Source organism: Branchiostoma belcheri, unplaced genomic scaffold, assembly GCF_001625305.1.
Source record: "Branchiostoma belcheri isolate BF01 breed outbred unplaced genomic scaffold, Haploidv18h27 scaffold188, whole genome shotgun sequence".
Classification (NCBI taxonomy): domain Eukaryota; kingdom Metazoa; phylum Chordata; class Leptocardii; order Amphioxiformes; family Branchiostomatidae; genus Branchiostoma; species Branchiostoma belcheri.
Window position 1 is genome coordinate 39,884 of NW_017803357.1, and position 18,370 is coordinate 58,253.

General features: G+C 41.0%; 2 protein-coding genes across 5 annotated transcripts in view; one reads left to right on the top strand and one right to left on the bottom strand.

Moving 5' to 3' along the window:
• The window catches only part of LOC109467704 (blastula protease 10-like), a 37,681-nt gene extending 30,142 nt beyond the window's left edge, over positions 1 to 7,539 (top strand). For 3 of the 4 annotated variants that reach the window (XM_019765748.1, XM_019765750.1, XM_019765747.1), the window contains exons 2-10: positions 1,783 to 1,881; positions 2,514 to 2,631; positions 2,975 to 3,113; positions 4,862 to 4,946; positions 5,077 to 5,189; positions 5,358 to 5,448; positions 5,896 to 6,028; positions 6,275 to 6,433; positions 6,711 to 7,539. In XM_019765748.1, the coding sequence (XP_019621307.1) occupies positions 1,783 to 1,881; positions 2,514 to 2,631; positions 2,975 to 3,113; positions 4,862 to 4,946; positions 5,077 to 5,189; positions 5,358 to 5,448; positions 5,896 to 6,028; positions 6,275 to 6,433; positions 6,711 to 6,961 (1,188 nt within the window). In that variant the 3' untranslated portion in view covers positions 6,962 to 7,539. Of the gene's footprint in view, positions 1 to 1,782; positions 1,904 to 2,513; positions 2,632 to 2,974; positions 3,114 to 4,861; positions 4,947 to 5,076; positions 5,190 to 5,357; positions 5,449 to 5,895; positions 6,029 to 6,274; positions 6,434 to 6,710 lie in introns of those variants that run through there. The other variant, XM_019765751.1, reaches the window with a different exon arrangement.
• A 3,372-nt stretch (positions 7,540 to 10,911) lies between these two features.
• LOC109467683 (blastula protease 10-like) lies at positions 10,912 to 17,332 on the bottom strand. The gene is made up of 9 exons (XM_019765727.1): positions 17,260 to 17,332; positions 16,606 to 16,723; positions 16,274 to 16,412; positions 14,357 to 14,441; positions 14,111 to 14,223; positions 13,760 to 13,850; positions 12,976 to 13,108; positions 12,338 to 12,493; positions 10,912 to 11,630 (listed from the first exon to the last, which is right to left on the bottom strand). The coding sequence occupies exons 1-9, from the start codon at positions 17,308 to 17,310 to the stop codon at positions 11,383 to 11,385; spliced, it is 1,134 nt and encodes a 377-aa protein (XP_019621286.1). The 5' UTR covers positions 17,311 to 17,332; the 3' UTR covers positions 10,912 to 11,382.
• Between the last annotated feature and the right edge of the window lie 1,038 nt (positions 17,333 to 18,370).

An 18,370-nucleotide genomic window follows, 5' to 3' on the forward strand; every position in this document is an offset into this window, starting at 1 on the left:
ACAACCCGGTATGTTAGGATTACCGTACCAAGCTCAACGAGTTCCATTATGCAAGCGTGTCTTCATCTGACAACAAGTTCAAAATTATAGACCTCCACCCAGAGATCATCAATCAATCCAAACCATGACCTCAAGTTACAGCCGGTCTACATTAATAGGGTAAAGTTTGGCTGAAATGTCTGACGTACGTGTGGCCCCTCCTGACTCTGCACAAGCTGGGAATTACGGGGGACGGTGTCTTGGTTTCACTGTGACAAAATATTTTTGTATGTAATAAAGAACATGTGTCATTGGCAGGATCATACAGAACAGTGTCTGTATGATATAAGCACACACACGGTTAATATAATGAAACACGTTTTGTTACCTCCTTGAAAAATGGAGCTATTGTTTTTGATCTGCCTATGTGTGTGTGTGTTTTCGCACATTTGAAGTCCGCCTTTATTACCTTCGCCAAGAAGGTTATTTTTTCAGGGGCGTTTGTGTGTCTGTGTATGTATGTGTGTGTGTGTGTGTGTGTGTGTGTGTGTGTGTGTACGTGTGTGTGTGTGTTTGTGTGTATGTACGTGTGTGTGTGTGTGTTTATGAACACGATAATTCAGGAAGGCTTTGATGGATTGTCTTCATATTTGGTAGGTGGGTAGGTGCACAAATTAAAATAGATTATGGTAATGACGACGACCTAGTTTTAATAATCAATGAGACAAATTTTAAAAAAATTACAAAAACTCTACATATTTCATGGAGATATGAGGTCTTCGAATTCTTGTTTAAATTGTCCTTTAGCCAAATGTGATCTCTTAAAGTCAAGGAGGGAAAACTGTAGGTCATGAATTACGTGCTCCAGCTGCAGGTTAGGCCATGTTGATTTGATTAAATGGGTACCTCAAAACTGATGCGAGCGTGCGAATAAAAAATGCCTTCATGTTTGCAGCTACTTTGTACGATTTACAGTATGGTCGAATTTTTTTTATTTTTAATTTTTTTTGAAACGGACGAAAATTCATGTGCGCGCATGTCAGCCATATAATCAAATCAACATGGCCTTACTAGAAATGAAAGAACTGAGCAATACGGAAACGTTTGAAACAGACTAATTGCTTATTGATTGACGTACGCGTACATGGTCTCGACTAGACTCGAAAGGAAACGAACATAATGTACTGATGCTGGTGTTTTCGATCGAGTTCCTGCCTGTGCATTGTTAGCCGCTGTTCAAAGTTGATTGTCAACTGATGTTTTCAGTTATCCCAGACCTGTCTGGCTACTGCCTGGAATCAGATGCCCTTTGGCTGTTTCCTGTCAAACAAATGATCGACTCCCTTCTATCCGTGTTTGCCAACATCAGCCCAGAGCTTTAGATGTTGCAGTGGCGATTTGGCTGCCCTTCTATCAGTCAACCCCTCGTAATTCATAGGATTTTGCTCAAGCAGCAAATCCCTTCGTTTGTTGAGTGAAGGGGATCTTGCAAAGTATTCAGTTTCGCTGCCAAAAGGAATTACATGTACAAACAGCAATATCTCGCCAAAATCAGCTCTCGGGATGATACATCTAACAACCCTGATAAGCCAGAAGAAAACCACACAGGCGGGCTGCTGTAGGTGGCAGTAATGTGTACTATGTAATCATTGACTAATTACGTCATACAACTATACGTATCTATCATGTGATGTAATTCAATCAGGTATTCCCATGATTATTAAAATAGAGTTCAAAACTATTAACAGTTACTCAAAACACTTCCCAGAAAATACATTCTTTTCATCCGGTGTGTTTCTACAGGGCTATCCACTGGGTCACTACCAGGAGGCGCTGAGAACGCATGACGATTGGACGACGCAGGGGGCTGCCGTGGTGGTTGTCGGGAAACGCGTGACACAGGCAGATCGCACACTTTCCTCTCGTAAATCCCAACTTCAGCTGCAGTAGTCCGTCTCGCGAGATTTCGCGAGATGTCAGGACAGGATATTGGCGTTATAGCACGCTTTTGGAATATCCTCTCTATTGAAAGAAAATTATATTTTTTCGAGAGCTTACAAGAGGATATTATTTTTATTCCTTGCAAACATTGTTTGCTATCCTTTAATTAAAGAAAAAATAACATATCCATGATGTCTCCTGGACTACTTGTTGAGTCTTCAGTTCAGCAGCTCAATCTCAGTGAGAACGGCACAGTCTGTTCATTCATCACGACTAATTCTTCCTGGTCTGTAAACACGAGACGTTTCTGTTATAGATTGTTCAAAGTCCCCAAATTTGGTCCATTTTTTTTAATTGAGGAAAATGTTTGTGGTCAAAGAAGATAAAACTTTGTATCATTCCATTCTCAGTATTCAGTTGAGTTGCTTTATCCAAGTTGCTGTTTCTGGATAGGAGTTAAGACATATATTTCGCTAATTTCCGTGACAAAGGGCCCGCTAGTCTGCTACTGTATTGACTGCTTACAATGCATCTTCTGACAATCGGCTGTCAACAGTAAGTAACTAACATCAATTATTTTCTTTGCAACACAGGAGGACAACACGATAGACAACAATGCGATTCACCATCGACGGAAAAGAAAAGCCATCCGGAGCCCGCACATGCGGTGGCCACATGGCATCATTCCATACACTTTTGATGTTACATTCAGTAAGTTTCAAGTAGTGTCTTGTCTATAGTGTTAAATGTGTAAAATGTTCAGTTCTTGGGCAATTAAGAAAAGAACCTTCTCAATCTGGCACACTTAGTTAAGTGGAGCGGAACGATATAGATCGAGTTACAAAAAACAGGAAAGTTTCATTGACAAAGCAAGCTCTGTCAAGACATTGGAAAGTAAAGAAATATCTACACCGGTATCTGTACAAATACCCTTGAAATGTATCACTAAAAACGTTTATATACATGGCGAAAGTATATCATCGCAACTGATGACGTTACATTTCTTGTATGTGACGTAGCTCATTTTGCATCACGCATGTTTTTCCTATTGTAGGTAGCTATGACCAGAGTATAGTGATCAAAGCCATGAGACACTGGGAGGAACACACGTGTCTAAAATTCGTGGCCCTGGGGAGCCCACAGGCCAGACATCTGCCCACAGACAACTACATCAAGTTTGTCAAGGATAGGGGGTGAGTGCGATAGATGCTAGGTTCTATAAATAAAAAACGGCGTACATATGAAATAAAGGACTTAACATTATTTACAACAAAAACGTTAGCTTTGAGTTTGAGAACTTTAAAAGTGGCATTCGCCATCTTTCTTCAGCTTTGATAAGGTCATGACCTGGCAGTTAATATACAGACCACGTGACTGGACGGTGTACATCCAAGTAATCAGAAAATGATATAGGTATATGTATATTTACCATGATTGGGTTGCTCATGTAAAATATATGTTATGTAGACATGGATTCCAAAATGTTTGGTTAAACCCAGCAGTTAACGCCAAACATTTTGGAAACGAGTTCAAACAACGTCTGAAAGACACATTTGTTTCTGGCTGGAGGCAGAACATCAGAAATTACAGCAAACTGCAAACCTATTCTAAATTCAAAACTGACTTTATTTTTAAAAAATTCCCTTTCGTCCATCCATAACAAATCTTTTGTTACCAACATAACCAAAATGCGAATCAGCGCACACTGTTTAGAAATAGAAAAAGGTCGTTATAACGATGTACCAGCCACTCACAGACGATGTCCTACTTACAAATATACTGTAGAAGATGAAATGCACTTTCTGTACGTTATCATGTCCTTCCTACACCGAAGAAAGAGAAACACTTATGAATGCGATCACCAACAAGGCACATATAACATTACCTAAAACAATCTCAGATACTTTTACACTTCTCATGTCATGTTCTGACGAAACTTCCCTGTACATAGGCCAGTATATATCCAAAGCTTTAGTTAAAAGAAATCATATCATATCCGACACAACCAACTGATGTACACTCTAGTCTATACAGTCATATATAAAAACTTGTACATTATCATGTCAGCCATGTTCCATATATATACATGTACTATATCAACTTTTGACATAGAATGTTATTTTCGATACATAGAACTTGTAGGTAATACTGTAGACGTGAGAGTAGATGCTAGCTAGATATGTAGTACTGAAGACTTTGCCATGCATTGTACCCGTTACAATTGTTGTGCAATAAAGATTGACTTGACTTGACTTGTTTATTTACCTTCGCCAAGAAGGTTATGTTTTCAGGGGCGTTCGTGTGTCTGTGTGTGTGTTTGTGAACAATCGGATAACTCAAGAAGGCTTTGATGGATTGTTTTGATATTTGGTAGGTGGGTAGCTCAAAATGATTAGATTTTGGGCTACCTGGCGGCTTGTCATGGTACTGCAGCTGAACTTCCGGTTTAGATATCTCGTGATCTAGACAAGCTAGGGTCACGAAATTTAGATGGTAGATAGCTCTTCTGCTGCGGATGAAGTGACATGAGTTTGAGCCCCCTATCTGCTTGCTCTGGAACGAGAGAAACACAAGCAGATATCGATTATGCAAATGAAGACCTAATTTGCATAATTAATGAGAAAATGTTAAAATTCCATTGTGGTAACTGCCTGAAATTTCATACTTGGGCATTTGAAAGTTAAGTGCAGGTGAACATCATTAAACATAACTTATTCAAATAAAGACCTCATTTGCATAATTTATGAGGAAATGCTATAATAGCATTCTTGGTGAAGATAATACTGTCTTTTGGTGTAGAATATGATCAACTGAATTAATTTATGCAATTTGGGATCATATTTGCATAATCAGGGGATTAATATATAATTTCTCAGTCATAAAGGTTAACATTTGGCGAATGAATCGTCACACGTAACTGGCAGATGTACTTCTGTTGCAGCTGTTGGAGCAAGGTGGGCATGTTCTGGTGGACCGCTGAACAGAAGCTTTCGCTTGGCAACGAATGTTTACAGAGCAAATACGCGGTAAGCGTAGCTGCCTTTTAGTCAGCTAGGCATTCTCATAACGGTTTCACTGTTATCAACTGCTGCATTACAACCAGTAGATGTTTTTGAAGCCTATTAAAATCTGTTTGTCTCTTGCCTGGATATCTAGGTCGCCATTGCTGTTCACGAAATGGGACACGCCATTGGGTTTTTCCATGAGCATGCGCGACCGGATCGAAACAATTACGTCACGATACAATGGGACAATATACGCTGGGGAAGGTAAGAACTAGACATACAACATTCACGGCAGGTATGGGAGACGACTTTACATTATTTGTATAAATTATCCTCCTTCTTTCTTCAAGACCACTGCAATCTATTTTCTTGACATCAGCAATTTAGAAGAAACCAGAGTGTTTAAATGTTTCATTTATGTTCCTTTCCCAGGTATCGCCACTTCTTCCGTTTCGGCTACAACATGATTGACACGTTTGATGTCCCTTACGACTACCTGTCCATCATGCACTACGCAGATAATGTAAGTCCAACTCAGATTTACCGTTTGTTTGTTTGTTTGTTTGTTTGTTTATTCGCACATACAAAACAATAAAAGCGAAGTTAAGTATTTTTTAATTGCAGGGGGAGCCAATAAACGGTGGCATTCTCTATTCAACTTAAATCAAATATTAATCATAAAAAGTACAATACTCTAATTGACTACAAATGATGATTTCACGGTTAAAAACATAATAGCAGTCGAAGATACAATTAAAATCGGATACAAATCAATATATTGCAAATCAAGCATAAGAAAGTCCGTATGCTCCATGATGTCCTTTTACTTTCTCAATAATAAGATCAGGCAGTACATTTTGGGACCCGATGTCATGTACATTTTATATTTTTGACTATCTTTGTGTCTGGAATGTTGCGAAGTAAAGCATAGACGGCGTTGTTTTTTGAGTGCCCCCTTATGTGTCATCAGGAATTTTCCTGGAATGCGCACACCTTGCGCACGATAGAGACACGTGACCCTGCCTACCAGAACATCATCGGACAGAGGATCTCCTTGTCATTCCTGGACATCAAAATGACCAATCAGATGTACAACTGTGCAGGTGCGTGGGTTTACATGTTTGTTTATTTGTTGTCAAGATATGAGCTCTTTGCTTTGAATGCAATTAAATGTTGACCCAATTCTTCTCAGCCATGCATTCCTAGAGCACTTTTCAACTCTAGTTGTCAATTTATTATTCAACGATAAATTTAGGAGACTGCTGATTGTAAGAAATGATAATCTTTCAGCACAGCCACATGTTTAATGTCTGTTAGGTATCTATTGCTTTGTTTCCTCCGTCTTACAGCGCGCTGCCCTTCGTACGTGAGGTGTACCAAGCCCAACAGTTTCGTGGGACCGACGTGCCGGTGTATGTGTCCCGGGTACCACGGGCTTGGCACAACCGAGTGTCCGCACGAGTCCACACAGATCGTGCACGGGTACGGCCCACACAGGCACAGACTAGGTACGTTTCTCATGAGTACATTGCGTTTAAAATGAATACATACACATCAGTCATAATTTTGTAGATACAATAAGATTCAAGACTCGTATACCACTGTAATTACCTCCGGGGAAGGAGACATCCTAAGACACCGATTTTAAACCTGCGTCAGCTGACTTTTGTCACATGCACGACTATCCCAATGCCCTCATTTTGCGATCGTACGACAAATGTGATGACCAGGCCCTTATTCTAAAGTTCTCTAAACTGAAACTATTCTCCTCCTGTCCGTCTGCAGACTGTTACCAAGGTAACGGGAACAGGTACAGAGGTTCCCGCAGCTGGACGCGGAGCGGCCACGCCTGTCTGAACTGGTCCAACACGCTGGATCGTGACGTGTCCACCCTGTCGTACCCGCACGGCTCTGCAGGGATAGGAAACCACAATTTCTGCCGGAACCCGTACCCGGGCAGCCCGCAGCCCTGGTGCTACGTGGGGGATATACGGATCTTCTGGGAGTACTGCGAAATACCTCGATGTGATTATTAATAAAAGATGTCACTAGAGCAAGCACATTAGAAACGTACTGCGAAGCCCGGATATTTCATGTTTCTCGTTAGATGTTTGGTCAAAGTTGCTTCAAAAGACGATATCTTTTTTGACACAACATTGAAAACTAGACGGTTTGTTATCCTTAATTAGGCGAATACGACCTTAAATGAGACGTTCTCCGAACTGCTTTGCACGATACGGGTTTCGCGTAGGTGCAGTACGTTCTGCCGATGTGCTGCTTAGTGTGACCTCAATGTTCACTTTCTAGCCAATATCTGTGTGATGTTCTCTCCTATCAAGTTCTTGTCTGTATCTATTATAATTACCACAGGGCATTGGTTTATTATATACCGTGTATATATAATGTGTAGCCTAAGGCTATTGACAGGATCATCTTGTAAATAACAAACAAATGCACTATCGACGGGATTATCCTGTCAGTAGTACACTATATACAAGATCTTTACAATGCTTTGTTAGCAATGCTAATGGTTGAAAACCTGTGTTTGTTGGCGTGCGTCTACGGCAGCGACGGACTTGGTGTGGCACCGGTGGTCGAGACGAGTGGACCGCTCGCCCCCCCCCCCTCACCCGCCGCCGCCGGTGTACTGTTCGGGCTCGACGTGCTGTTCGGGCGGCACGGGTGGGGAAGAGCGGTCCGCGGTTCGTGCATGCAGGGGGCGATCTGCGGCGCCTGGTCCCTCTTCTCTCGGCGGGCCTGCCTGCCACGGTGTTCTCGCTAGCTACCTGTCTGATCCTGGCAGCAGTCATATGCTGGCGATGGGACTCACTGTTAGACTTAGAGGATGACTATTTGGAGTAAGTTTCGTGGTGAAAATAAAATAGAACATATATGCGATATCAAAACAGTCCTAAATCCTTTCATACTTGCCTTTCATGTTCTAATAACCTTGCTTAGAATTTGGCTCGTTCAAAACTTGAATAATCATCCTGTCATATATTGACAGGATGATTTTTGCACTATTGACAGGAGCATTCTGTCAACAACAGAAAATATAGATTTATATAATAGGAAAAAAAGTACTATTATATGATCCTGTTCCGCTATAGACAGGATGATGTTGTCTATACTATTGACTCTACTATGTATGTTTGTATGTAAATACAAGTAAAATTATCAGGGTGGTGTGATATCCTCGGAATTTGTTACCAAGAGGAACCAAATGACTGTTTCTGTGTGTGCGATTTAGTTTGTTTTGCGTGCATGGTTTGAATGTGAAAAAAAACTTGGAGAAATGTGCTGTCATTAGCTGTAGCAGAAAAGCATCCAGCTATTGGAACGCGTCCATAGAGACCGCCGGCTATCGTTGGTGAACAAAAATGTACGCTACCTCAGTAACTAACTGAACCATGACAGGGTATAACCTTCCGAGCCCAGACGTCGGCAGAACGCACTGCGCCTGCGCGAAGCCACGGTTTTTGTTGGATGTTTGGTCAATGTTGCGTCAGAATTATGACCGATGTATTTTCCTACACATCATTTGAAAACTTTATATTTGAACAGGACGTTAAACGATATGTGGAAGTGCTATGCACATTACGTTCTGAATTTCGCGCAGGCGCAGTATGTGCTGCTTCCATGCCTTTTCCTGGAGTTATGGGTTCATCAGGTCACATGTCCAAAGAAGTGGGTCACTCATTGTGATGAAGGAAGCCATAAGGTGAAACGGTTGACATTTCGGTTTATTTGCCACATATCAAGTGAACGCAGATGAACATTCATGGTCGGCTAGAGAAACGTCGGTATGACAAAAAAGAAAATCCGAAACTGTCAAAAAAACTGTCAAATTACTCTCCATATTGCCCTGTAGGTAGCTCCAGGGTCAAAAAATACTTATATATTGAGGGCTAGTGCAGTGTTTAATTTTGTTCAGGGTTGGTTTATAAATATGAAGATTATGATGCCTTTCGCAGGCGAAAGAAACAAGCTACATGTACACGGTGAAAAAAACAACAGCCATGTGAATTTCACACAGTCATCCTATTACCTCAACCATGAATCCAATGTGTCTCTGTATACTCTGTATATTGTTGCACTCATACATATACGAGTTATACTGTGTTTACAATGGGACTCGATTATCTTTGTTATGCATATGCTGTCGCCACGTTATATGGCTTGCCAGGAAGCAAGAGATGACAAACGTCCTTGTGAATTTGAGGCATTATATGTAAGGTGTGAAACAGTACTAAAGGGCTAAAGAACTACGTTGTTACTAAATCGATACTTGGTGATATTTTCACAATGATCAGTTTTTGTATGTTTTACTGGTTTCATGGTCGTAACAGATTACAATAAAAATGTTTGTACACGTGTTGCCTCAATTCTAATGAAGACAAAAATGCTGCTTATAATGAGTGAGGGTGTAACAGTAAATAAGAATTCGCACAAGAGCGTATTTAAATTTATGGCTTCACCACACCACGATGGTGAAGCCTCGAAGTGGTGTGGTGAAGACATATTGTTTTCTCTCATGTATCTCCTCCTCTTCTGCCATTTTTGGGCCAAATAACATAAAATTTGGCATGAAGGTAGAGTAGGCAAATACCCCAGACGTTTTTTTTCTTCATTTTTTTTGGATATGTTTTTTCATTATTTGGATACAGGAGTAAAACAAGAGTTCCGAGATCTCATACCTCCATGAAATATGGGATTGATATGTAAATGTAAATTTCTTCTTTAATTACGCAAATGACCTCTGCTTTAACATAATATATGCATCGTGATGTTAACTTTTGATTAACTTACAGATGTCCCAAAAATGACATTCCCATCATTCACCATTAAGAAATCATAAAATTTTCGCATTAATTATGCAAAATAGGTCATCATTTGCATAATTAGTATCTGTTGATGTTCCATCTGCCATCTGACATAGGTTACATACATTACATGTATGAAAGTACTATAATGTAAAACACTGTGATTATAGAATTTCCACATTAATTATGCAAATAAAGTCCTCATTTGCATAATTTGCATTTAATTATGTACATCTCTCTCTCTCAGCTACCTACCTACCAAAAATGATGAAAATACGTTGTTCCTATCTAAAAAAAAGTGAAAGTGAAAGTGATCTCGATTCAGTTTAGCTCATTGAAGAGCTAATCTTCCACTGGTCGTGACAGAGATCTAGACTTATTGGCTTTCAAAGATTTCGCCCGAAGGTCCCCTGCAGTTCCAGAACAAGCTGCTAGGGGGACCAAACCAACACCACTTATTCCTGACAGGAAAAGGTATCTGTCGCCAAAAATTCAAGACCATAGTATGTTTAGGACAAAAGATACAAAAACCGGAAGTTCTGCTGCAGTACCAAGGTCATCCACCAGGAGGCCCATATTTGACCTTGACCTTCGTCGTCCTAAGACTTACCAGCATACCAAATATCATCACAATCCATAAAGGCGTTATGAAGTTATGCTGACTACAAATGTGCCGAAACACAAACACACACACACACACACACACACACACACACACACACACACACACACACATACGTGCACACACACACACAGACAGACACACAGACAGACGAGCCAAAAACAATACCTCCATTTTTCATGGAGGTAACAAAATATACAAAACAATAAAAGAAACTGTTATAAAAGAAGAAAGTATCCATTGTTGACACAAAACCCCTGATGCATCTACTACTCGTCAAATGACGAGAAAATAATACATGGGATCCATTCGACATTTTATGATTTTATGATTATGTATGACATGTACACACACACACACGCGCGCGCGCATATTGAGAGAGGGAGAGAGATACATACATACATACATAGAAAGATAGACGGATGTCAGCATCAGCATCATTCTAAACAGATAACATGTTAATCAACATTATAGGAGGAGCTGTACGTTGCATATATAACCTAAACTAAACTAAACTAAACTAAACTAAATGTTGTAATTCACCCTAATACTGAATGAATAGATCAAAACCTTACCCTGTCCTCTTCTACCCTATGCGCTTTTGGTCTTAAAAAATTCAGAGCATTTAACCCATATGGTATTATCAAACCATCCTGCCGAAGTTGAAAAAGCTTTTAGGGCAGAACTTTAGGACGTCATAATATGTATTTTTACCATATAATAAAGGATAGGAGAGTCAAAACAAAGCGTTCCTAGACATGATGGTCTATACATCGCCGCGTTGTCTTTCGCCCGCGAAAGAAGTCTTCTTAGCACCATAGTCAAAACGAAGTGCCTTCTTCTCTTTTCAGAATGTCTGTACTCAGCATTTATTTCTACAGCGGGAAGGGCACGCCGAGCCATGTGAGTAAGACCAGTGGTCTTTCTCATATGTCCAGGTCTGATGTTTGTTGCTGATGACATGAGGTACAGGAGTTGTTCTGCGCCGTGTGCCATGCGTGGTGATTAGCTCTCATTGACACCTGGGGATATCACAGTACTCCCAGAAGACCCGGATGTCCGACACATAGCACCAGGGCTGGGGGCTGCCCGCGTACGGGTTTCGGCAGTAGTTGTGGTTCCCTATCCCGCCGGCAGAGTTCGGGTAGGTGAGGATGGACACGTCACGGTCCAGTGTGTTCGCCCAGTTCATGCAGGTGTGCCCGCTACGAGTCCAGCTCCGGGTGCCCCGGTACGTCGTTCCAGTGCCCTCGTAGCAATCTGGAAGGTAAACATACTGAGATTCAAGCAAGAATCAAGGTTCTGAAGAGAGTTACTTATTTTATATGCTGCACAAGGATAGATTTCAAGCTTCTAGTTTAATTAAAAATTGGTTTGAATTTGATTTGATTCTAAAAAAAAACTTTGCTGACCCATCATCTTTCATTACAATTGAGCATCACTGGTTGTTCAAAGACAATTCAAACTCTACTACTCTATAAATTGCGGAAATTATTATTATCCGGACGTTTCGAGTTACATCCATCACTCATCATCATCAATCAATCTTTAGCGTCACTAAAATGAACCAACAAAACTAGTAAACACTTCTTATATGTAAATGAACTGGAAAAAACGGTTGAAAATGTCCAGGGCTGTTATATAAATAAGTGTAAGATAGTTCCTGTGGTAAGACAATACAGTAGGAACTGCCACTATCCCTTGGGTAGTGGCAAGGAGGGCTCCGATGTACTTGGACCCCAATCAACGTATCATTGATTGCTGTTCCATTTATTATGCACTTATCATCAAAGCACTTGATCCCAGATTATAAGCCCAGAACTATACAAAACTACACATACCACAAGCTTTGGTAAAGACCAAAGTTTGTGGTATGTATAGTTTTGTATAGTTCTGGGAATGGTCATTTATTATCATTCATATAATTATTATCTATTTTTTAAATATCTGAGAAAACACACGCTTACCTAAGTAATGGCCACCGTAACCATGTACCACCTGAATAGCGTTGTTGACTGGACATTCCTTGGCGCCTAACCCGTGATAGTTGGGACACAGGCAGCGGCAAGTCGGTCCCAGGAAGCTGTTCGGGTACGTACACCGCTGGTAATACGGGCAGCGGGCTGCAAGCCAAGCAAAAACTGTCTCAGTTGATGATGATCGAAGGAACGCGGAAACGTGAAATAATCAGAATCATAGAAAACCATTTACGTAATTCATCTACTCAAAACACGTAGGATATAACAGTAATAACACTTATGTAGAAGAACAATGATTTTTGCAACATTTTGGTGCATTGACTTGACACGTGGGGGTCAATGATAAACGTAATGGACCAAAACCAAATATGGCATGTTGTAAATGATGACTTGGCCATGGGTAGTTTCAGCAACGATGGCCATACCACCAAAGAAGTCAACCACATCCTCACCAGTCGGCGTTGGCACACTTTCTCTTACTGCCGTGTGTACCACACCGCGGAGTTTGGGAACACAGACCACAGGCTACTTGCAATGACCACCAGACGCCGCCTACAAAAGAACCCACGTCGAGCAACCAACACAAATATATGACCTACATAGTATACAGTCTGAATCTAGTTTACCTGCGCAGCTGTACATGTCGTTGGTCATTTTGATGTCGTAGTAGGACAGGGAGATCCGCTGGCCGATGATGTTCTGGAAGGATGGGTCACGTGTCTTGATGGTGCGCAGGGTCTTAGAGTCCCACGAAAACTCCTATTGGGACGAAAATAACACACAAAAATCTAACTTTTATCATCAGAATCATCGGGATAGTCAGACTAGTAGATCATGCGTTTATTTCTGTTTGGAACAATGTAAAATATAATGTCGATAATGCGTGAATAATTTTTCTTTAATTTTTCAAAATTCTTTATTCATAACGAAAGAAGTTTACAAGCCGACTCTTAGCGCTTAATTGCAGTGCGTAGTAGAACCAGACAGTATTGCTTTGATCATGAGGAAGGTGACAGTAACCGAAATGTCGGTTTGTAAACTGTAATATCACTTTGTTGCAACCTACCAGAATGTCGTGCCCCTGCAACCTTATCCCAAATCCTAGGATCCTATTAACGAAAAGCTACAAACAAGCTAGAAAGAATTCGCAAACTCTGTAACATGTTCGTAAATTATTTCATCAGGTTGGTAAACGAATGAATAGCAAAGTTCTTTGATCACAACCATTTATTTTTCACCAAGTAACATCTAGCGTCAGTGCACAGTAAACCAGTCAGAATTGGCCTGATGAAGATGACAGACGGTCATCGAAACGTCGGCTCGTGTAAAATAAATGGTTGTGATCAAAGAACTTTGCTATTCATCTGTAACATGTTTTTGGCGCTTGCATGATTACCCTGGCCTGCTTACGTTGTCTGAGTAGTGCATGATTGACAGGTAGTCGTACGGGATGTCAAACGTCTCGATCATGTTCCAGTAGAACTTTGAAAAATGGCGGTATCTGCAAAACAAGGTAAGGAGAGACGTGATGTTTTAAAATGTACATCGCAAACCCTACCAAATATCCAGAATATCATGATGTAGTTTGCAAGTCCTTATACAAGGTACAGGGTAAAACCTGCGAAGTCCATTAGGTTGCTGTTAACTTCTTCCAATATCGCCATTTAATAAACGTGCTTATCATTGAATTTTGTATTTTCTCCAAATAAATATCGCGGTTTCATCCAAAATATCCAGACTGGGAGCCATGTTGAAACCCACCTGCCCCAGCGGATGTTGTCCCACTCTATTGTGACGTAGTCATCTCTGTCCGGCCGCGCATGCTCGTGGAAGAACCCGATGGCGTGTCCGATCTCATGCATGGCGATAGCGACCTGCAGCAGATACAGGGATGGAGAAGGTGACCGCGCGTGGAAAAATTTATCACTGCCATTAATCGAATGGACATAGTCTAACACAACGCAGGCCATCATAGAATCACCTTAAAATAATTTACAACGCACTTACCCCGTTTTTGTTTTGTAGACACTCGTTATCCAGCGACAATTTCTGCTCAGGAGTCCACCAGAACATCCCCACCTTACTCCAACAGCTGTGGGCATAGAACAGTGGTGTGGTTTATTATTACCTTATTATCACACCAAGAAGGTTATCTTTTCGGAGGCGTTCGTGTGTGTGTGTGTGTGTGTGGTGGGAGTGTGTGTGTGTCGTGTGTGGGGGGGGGAAGTGTGTGTGCGCGCGCGTGTGTGTGTCTGTGAACAAGATACCTCAAGAAGGCTCTGATGGGCTGTCTTGGAAGGTCAAGGAACATCAGCAGATATCAATTATGTAATTTGCATAATTTGCGTAATTAATGAGACAATGCTGTAAATCCATGGTGGTAGCTGTCGGGAATTTTATACTCACGACATTTGGAATTTAAGTGAAGGTGAACATCATTAAACAAAAATAATCAAAATTAGGACCTCATTTGCATAATGTATGAGGAAATGCTAGAATGGCCTTCTTTAATAATACGAGACTGTCATTAGTTGAAGAACAATTCATGATATGATTCATTATATAATTCAGGCAAATAAGGAAATTATTTGCATTATCAACTAGAGGTCGGAGATCTCATGCCTTCGTCAGAGGGACATTGTTCTAGATAAAGGAACGTTTTTAATACTACAAATCAAATTGGTCTAGAGTACAAAAGAATCTCTGTACTCCGACATTGTCGCAAAATGTAATGAGATGTGATGAAAGGAAAGAATCAGAACAGGGGGAGATTTATTGCTGTTTTCGTTTGTTGTTACACTATGTTCTTTTATTCAATTTGCGTCCTAACCTTAGTATTTCCACAGTTAGTATGTTCCAAATCTATGCATCTTAATCAGTTTTTTTTGCCCTTCATGTATTTTATCGCGCTTTTGCAATAAATTTAAGGTCTCCAGTGGACGTCATCCATAAAAATTACTTGGTCTGGCCTTACAATTTAGGGAATGACCTGCTTGACGCATGTCCAACTTTTCCTCTCCCCTCCCCAGTATTTATAGGACAGTCCCTTAATTCTAAGCAATTGATCCCAGATGCGGGGACAGCTCTCCCCCCATGTCATCATCATCTATCGGCTAACAGCCGGGACTAAGCTAATGCAGATTTCTTTCCATACAGCCCTATCAAGCATTACATTTTCTAAGTCATCAAAGTCAATTCCAGTGTCTCTAACTAAGGTATCGGTGAATGTCAAACTTCTGGAGTGCACTCGTCCACGTGGTTTCCACATGAGTACAGATGAAACAATTTCTTGCTTGGCTCGGAAACAATGTCCAGCGAACATAACTCGACGGTGGGTGAGTTTTAGAGACAGTTTTGTAAATCGATGCAGAGGTTTGAGTTTTAGAGTTTTAGAGACAGTTTTGTAAATCGATGCAGAGGTTGGTGGGGGAAGTCCATTATATATCTAACACAAAAGGTCCACTGCAGCGACATAGGGACCCCCCGCGAGGCCCGTTTTCGAACTTGACCTTGGTCTCTACAATGGTAGCTTGCCTACCAAAATCATGAGCATCTATTCAAATATACAGTTATTTTGCTCACAAGCCACAAACACAAAAAGTCCACTGCAGTGACGTGCGGACCTCCCACGAAGCCCAAACTTGCACTTGACATTGGTCTCAACAACGGTAATCTGCCTGCCAAAAATCATGACGTCAAATAATGCCTTCAAGAGTTATTTTGCTAAATCCGCAGTCACCCACAATGCGGCGAGACAATTCCATAATCTTTCTGACGAAGACAATGAGAAAAATAACTTGGAGAAGGTATGAGATCGTGGAACTCTAGTTTAATGATGCATTTTGTATTTTAGCACTTGCTTGATGACATTCCAATATTATTACACAATTGATTATAATGACGTCGTCTATTAAGAACACTGACCCGCCACTCTTGACAAAGTGGATGTAGTTGTTGATCGCTAGTATGTTTTCCTGAGGGTTGTCTCTGGCTACAAACTTCAGACACGTGTGCTCCTCCCACCGCCGCATGGCCTGGTGAACAATGTCCTTATCGGAGTCACCTGCAGGCGGATAGAAAAGTTCAACAGGTGAAAACAGATGCGACACAATTGATACAAGTTTTGTTGAATATGTTGGTCATAGTAATAATTAGAATGACAATGTTACCACGATGATGATGAACACTGTGATCATAGGAATCGATGTGTCAAAGACTTGCATGATATCAAAAGATAAAGAAGTGCTTCGACTCACTAAAATCTTGGTCGAATATGTATGGAATGGTGGCGTAAGGCCATCGCATGTGCTGACTCCTGATGGCCTTCCTCTTAATGCGGCGGCGGACGACATTCTGTGGAGATGTACTTCCAGCCTGTGGGAAACAACGCGTAGGATGAATTAATAAACAACTCTACAAAATAGCGACATTGAAATTGGCTTTTATATATATAGCTGCCGAACTTTTCGAGAAAAAAAAACCCACGACGTTCAGTTTTGCAAACAACGCGTCCACAGACCAGCCCAGAACCCAAATGCTGAAGCCCCCCTCATATATTTAGAACCCCCCACCCAATGGTTGGCTAAAAGCTCGGGAGCAGTCTGACCACATTAAGGCCACGCCTACCTTTCTGTACGACTCTAGTCGAATTTGAATCAAATTTGACACGTACCCAAACACGCCTAGAACACAGCCGACGTTGCTCCTGACCTACTTCTAACCATGGTTGGAGGGAGTTCGGTTAGTGTTCGGGAGGCTGTATTCGACTATGTGTGACAGGGCCTTCAGATACACACCTCGGTCTTCTCCGCGCTGCTCCAATATGGCAGACACACGTACCATGATATGATATGATATGGTTTGACTGAAAATACTGACCAATCGTGCTGAAAGGAAAATTTGCGTTCTACCTGTTTTACTCGCCTTCCAGCGACCACCAGGGCCTCTCCGTGCGTCACCATCCATCGGTCATGCACCCGCAAAGCCTGCTGGTAGTAGCCAAGCGGGTAGCCCTGTACAAATTTAAATATTACAGGTATCGTACAGCCGGACGATGATGAGATGACAACTGACTTAGGTGAAATCTCTGCTTATTTACTACGAGCTCTATTTATTTGCATCTATTATTTGACATCTCACTCCAAGAACTGTTCACTATGTGCACCTGCATTGCATTTTATTTATATTTTGTTCAGTTTTTTCGTTGATTATTTCAATCTGTACCGCTGTTGTCTCGATTTATGCATCACGTATTTATGGCTTCAACACACTACGAAGTGGTGTTGTCAAACATATTGTTATGGCTTCACCACACCACGAAACCATTTTCAGCCAAATGACCTGAAATTTAGCATGGAGGTAGAGTGGGCAAATAGCCCAGGCGTTTTTTTCTTCATTGTTTGGATACAGCCTTTAAGAATGTTTTTTTTCATTTTCCGACAGAAACTGTACGTTTGGGGTCCTAGTATTACACCCAAATCATCGGTTTAGATTATTGGAAGACTTTTTGGAACACATTTTGGACAGGCGTGATTTAGGAACAGCCCATTTGTGCGGGAGGGGGATGTGGTGCGGGGGATGTGGTGAAGCCATGCTGCATTTGCTCCTCAGCAAATGTCGGCCTTTCTAGTATTCTTGTTGTGTCTTATCAGCCCACACGGCTGGGCACATGAAGCGGAAAACACGTTACTAAAGCTTCGTTCATTCTGATATTCATTTATTAATTAATTAATTAATTAATTCAATCAGTCACTATCAGTTCGCATGTTAGTAAATATGGGGGTGGCACGATATTGTGCTCATTGTGCTCATTATAGACAAGGAACAGATTGTTCTGTTATTTCTACAATAACTGAAAAGCGAGAAGTTGAATTTATGTAATGGTAGTTACTTGCAGTTTCACTCTGTACCTTTAACTTCATCTGTTCATCGAGTTTTGTTGTGACCTGTACTAACACCAGTGTGGTCATCATTCATTCATTCATTCATTCATTCATTCATTCATTCATTCATTCATTCATT

Bases quoted from the DNA above. Each gene is read 5' to 3' on its own strand.
- LOC109467683 (XM_019765727.1), bottom strand. From the start codon at position 17,310: ATGGTGACGCACGGAGAGGCCCTGGTGGTCGCTGGAAGGCGAGTAAAA. The intron at 14,442-16,273 runs GTCAGTGTTCTT...CTATGCCCACAG, and splicing joins CACTTTGTCAAGAGTGGCGG to CTGTTGGAGTAAGGTGGGGA. The intron at 13,109-13,759 runs GTAAGCAGGCCA...TCGTCCCAATAG, and splicing joins TCATGCACTACTCAGACAAC to GAGTTTTCGTGGGACTCTAA.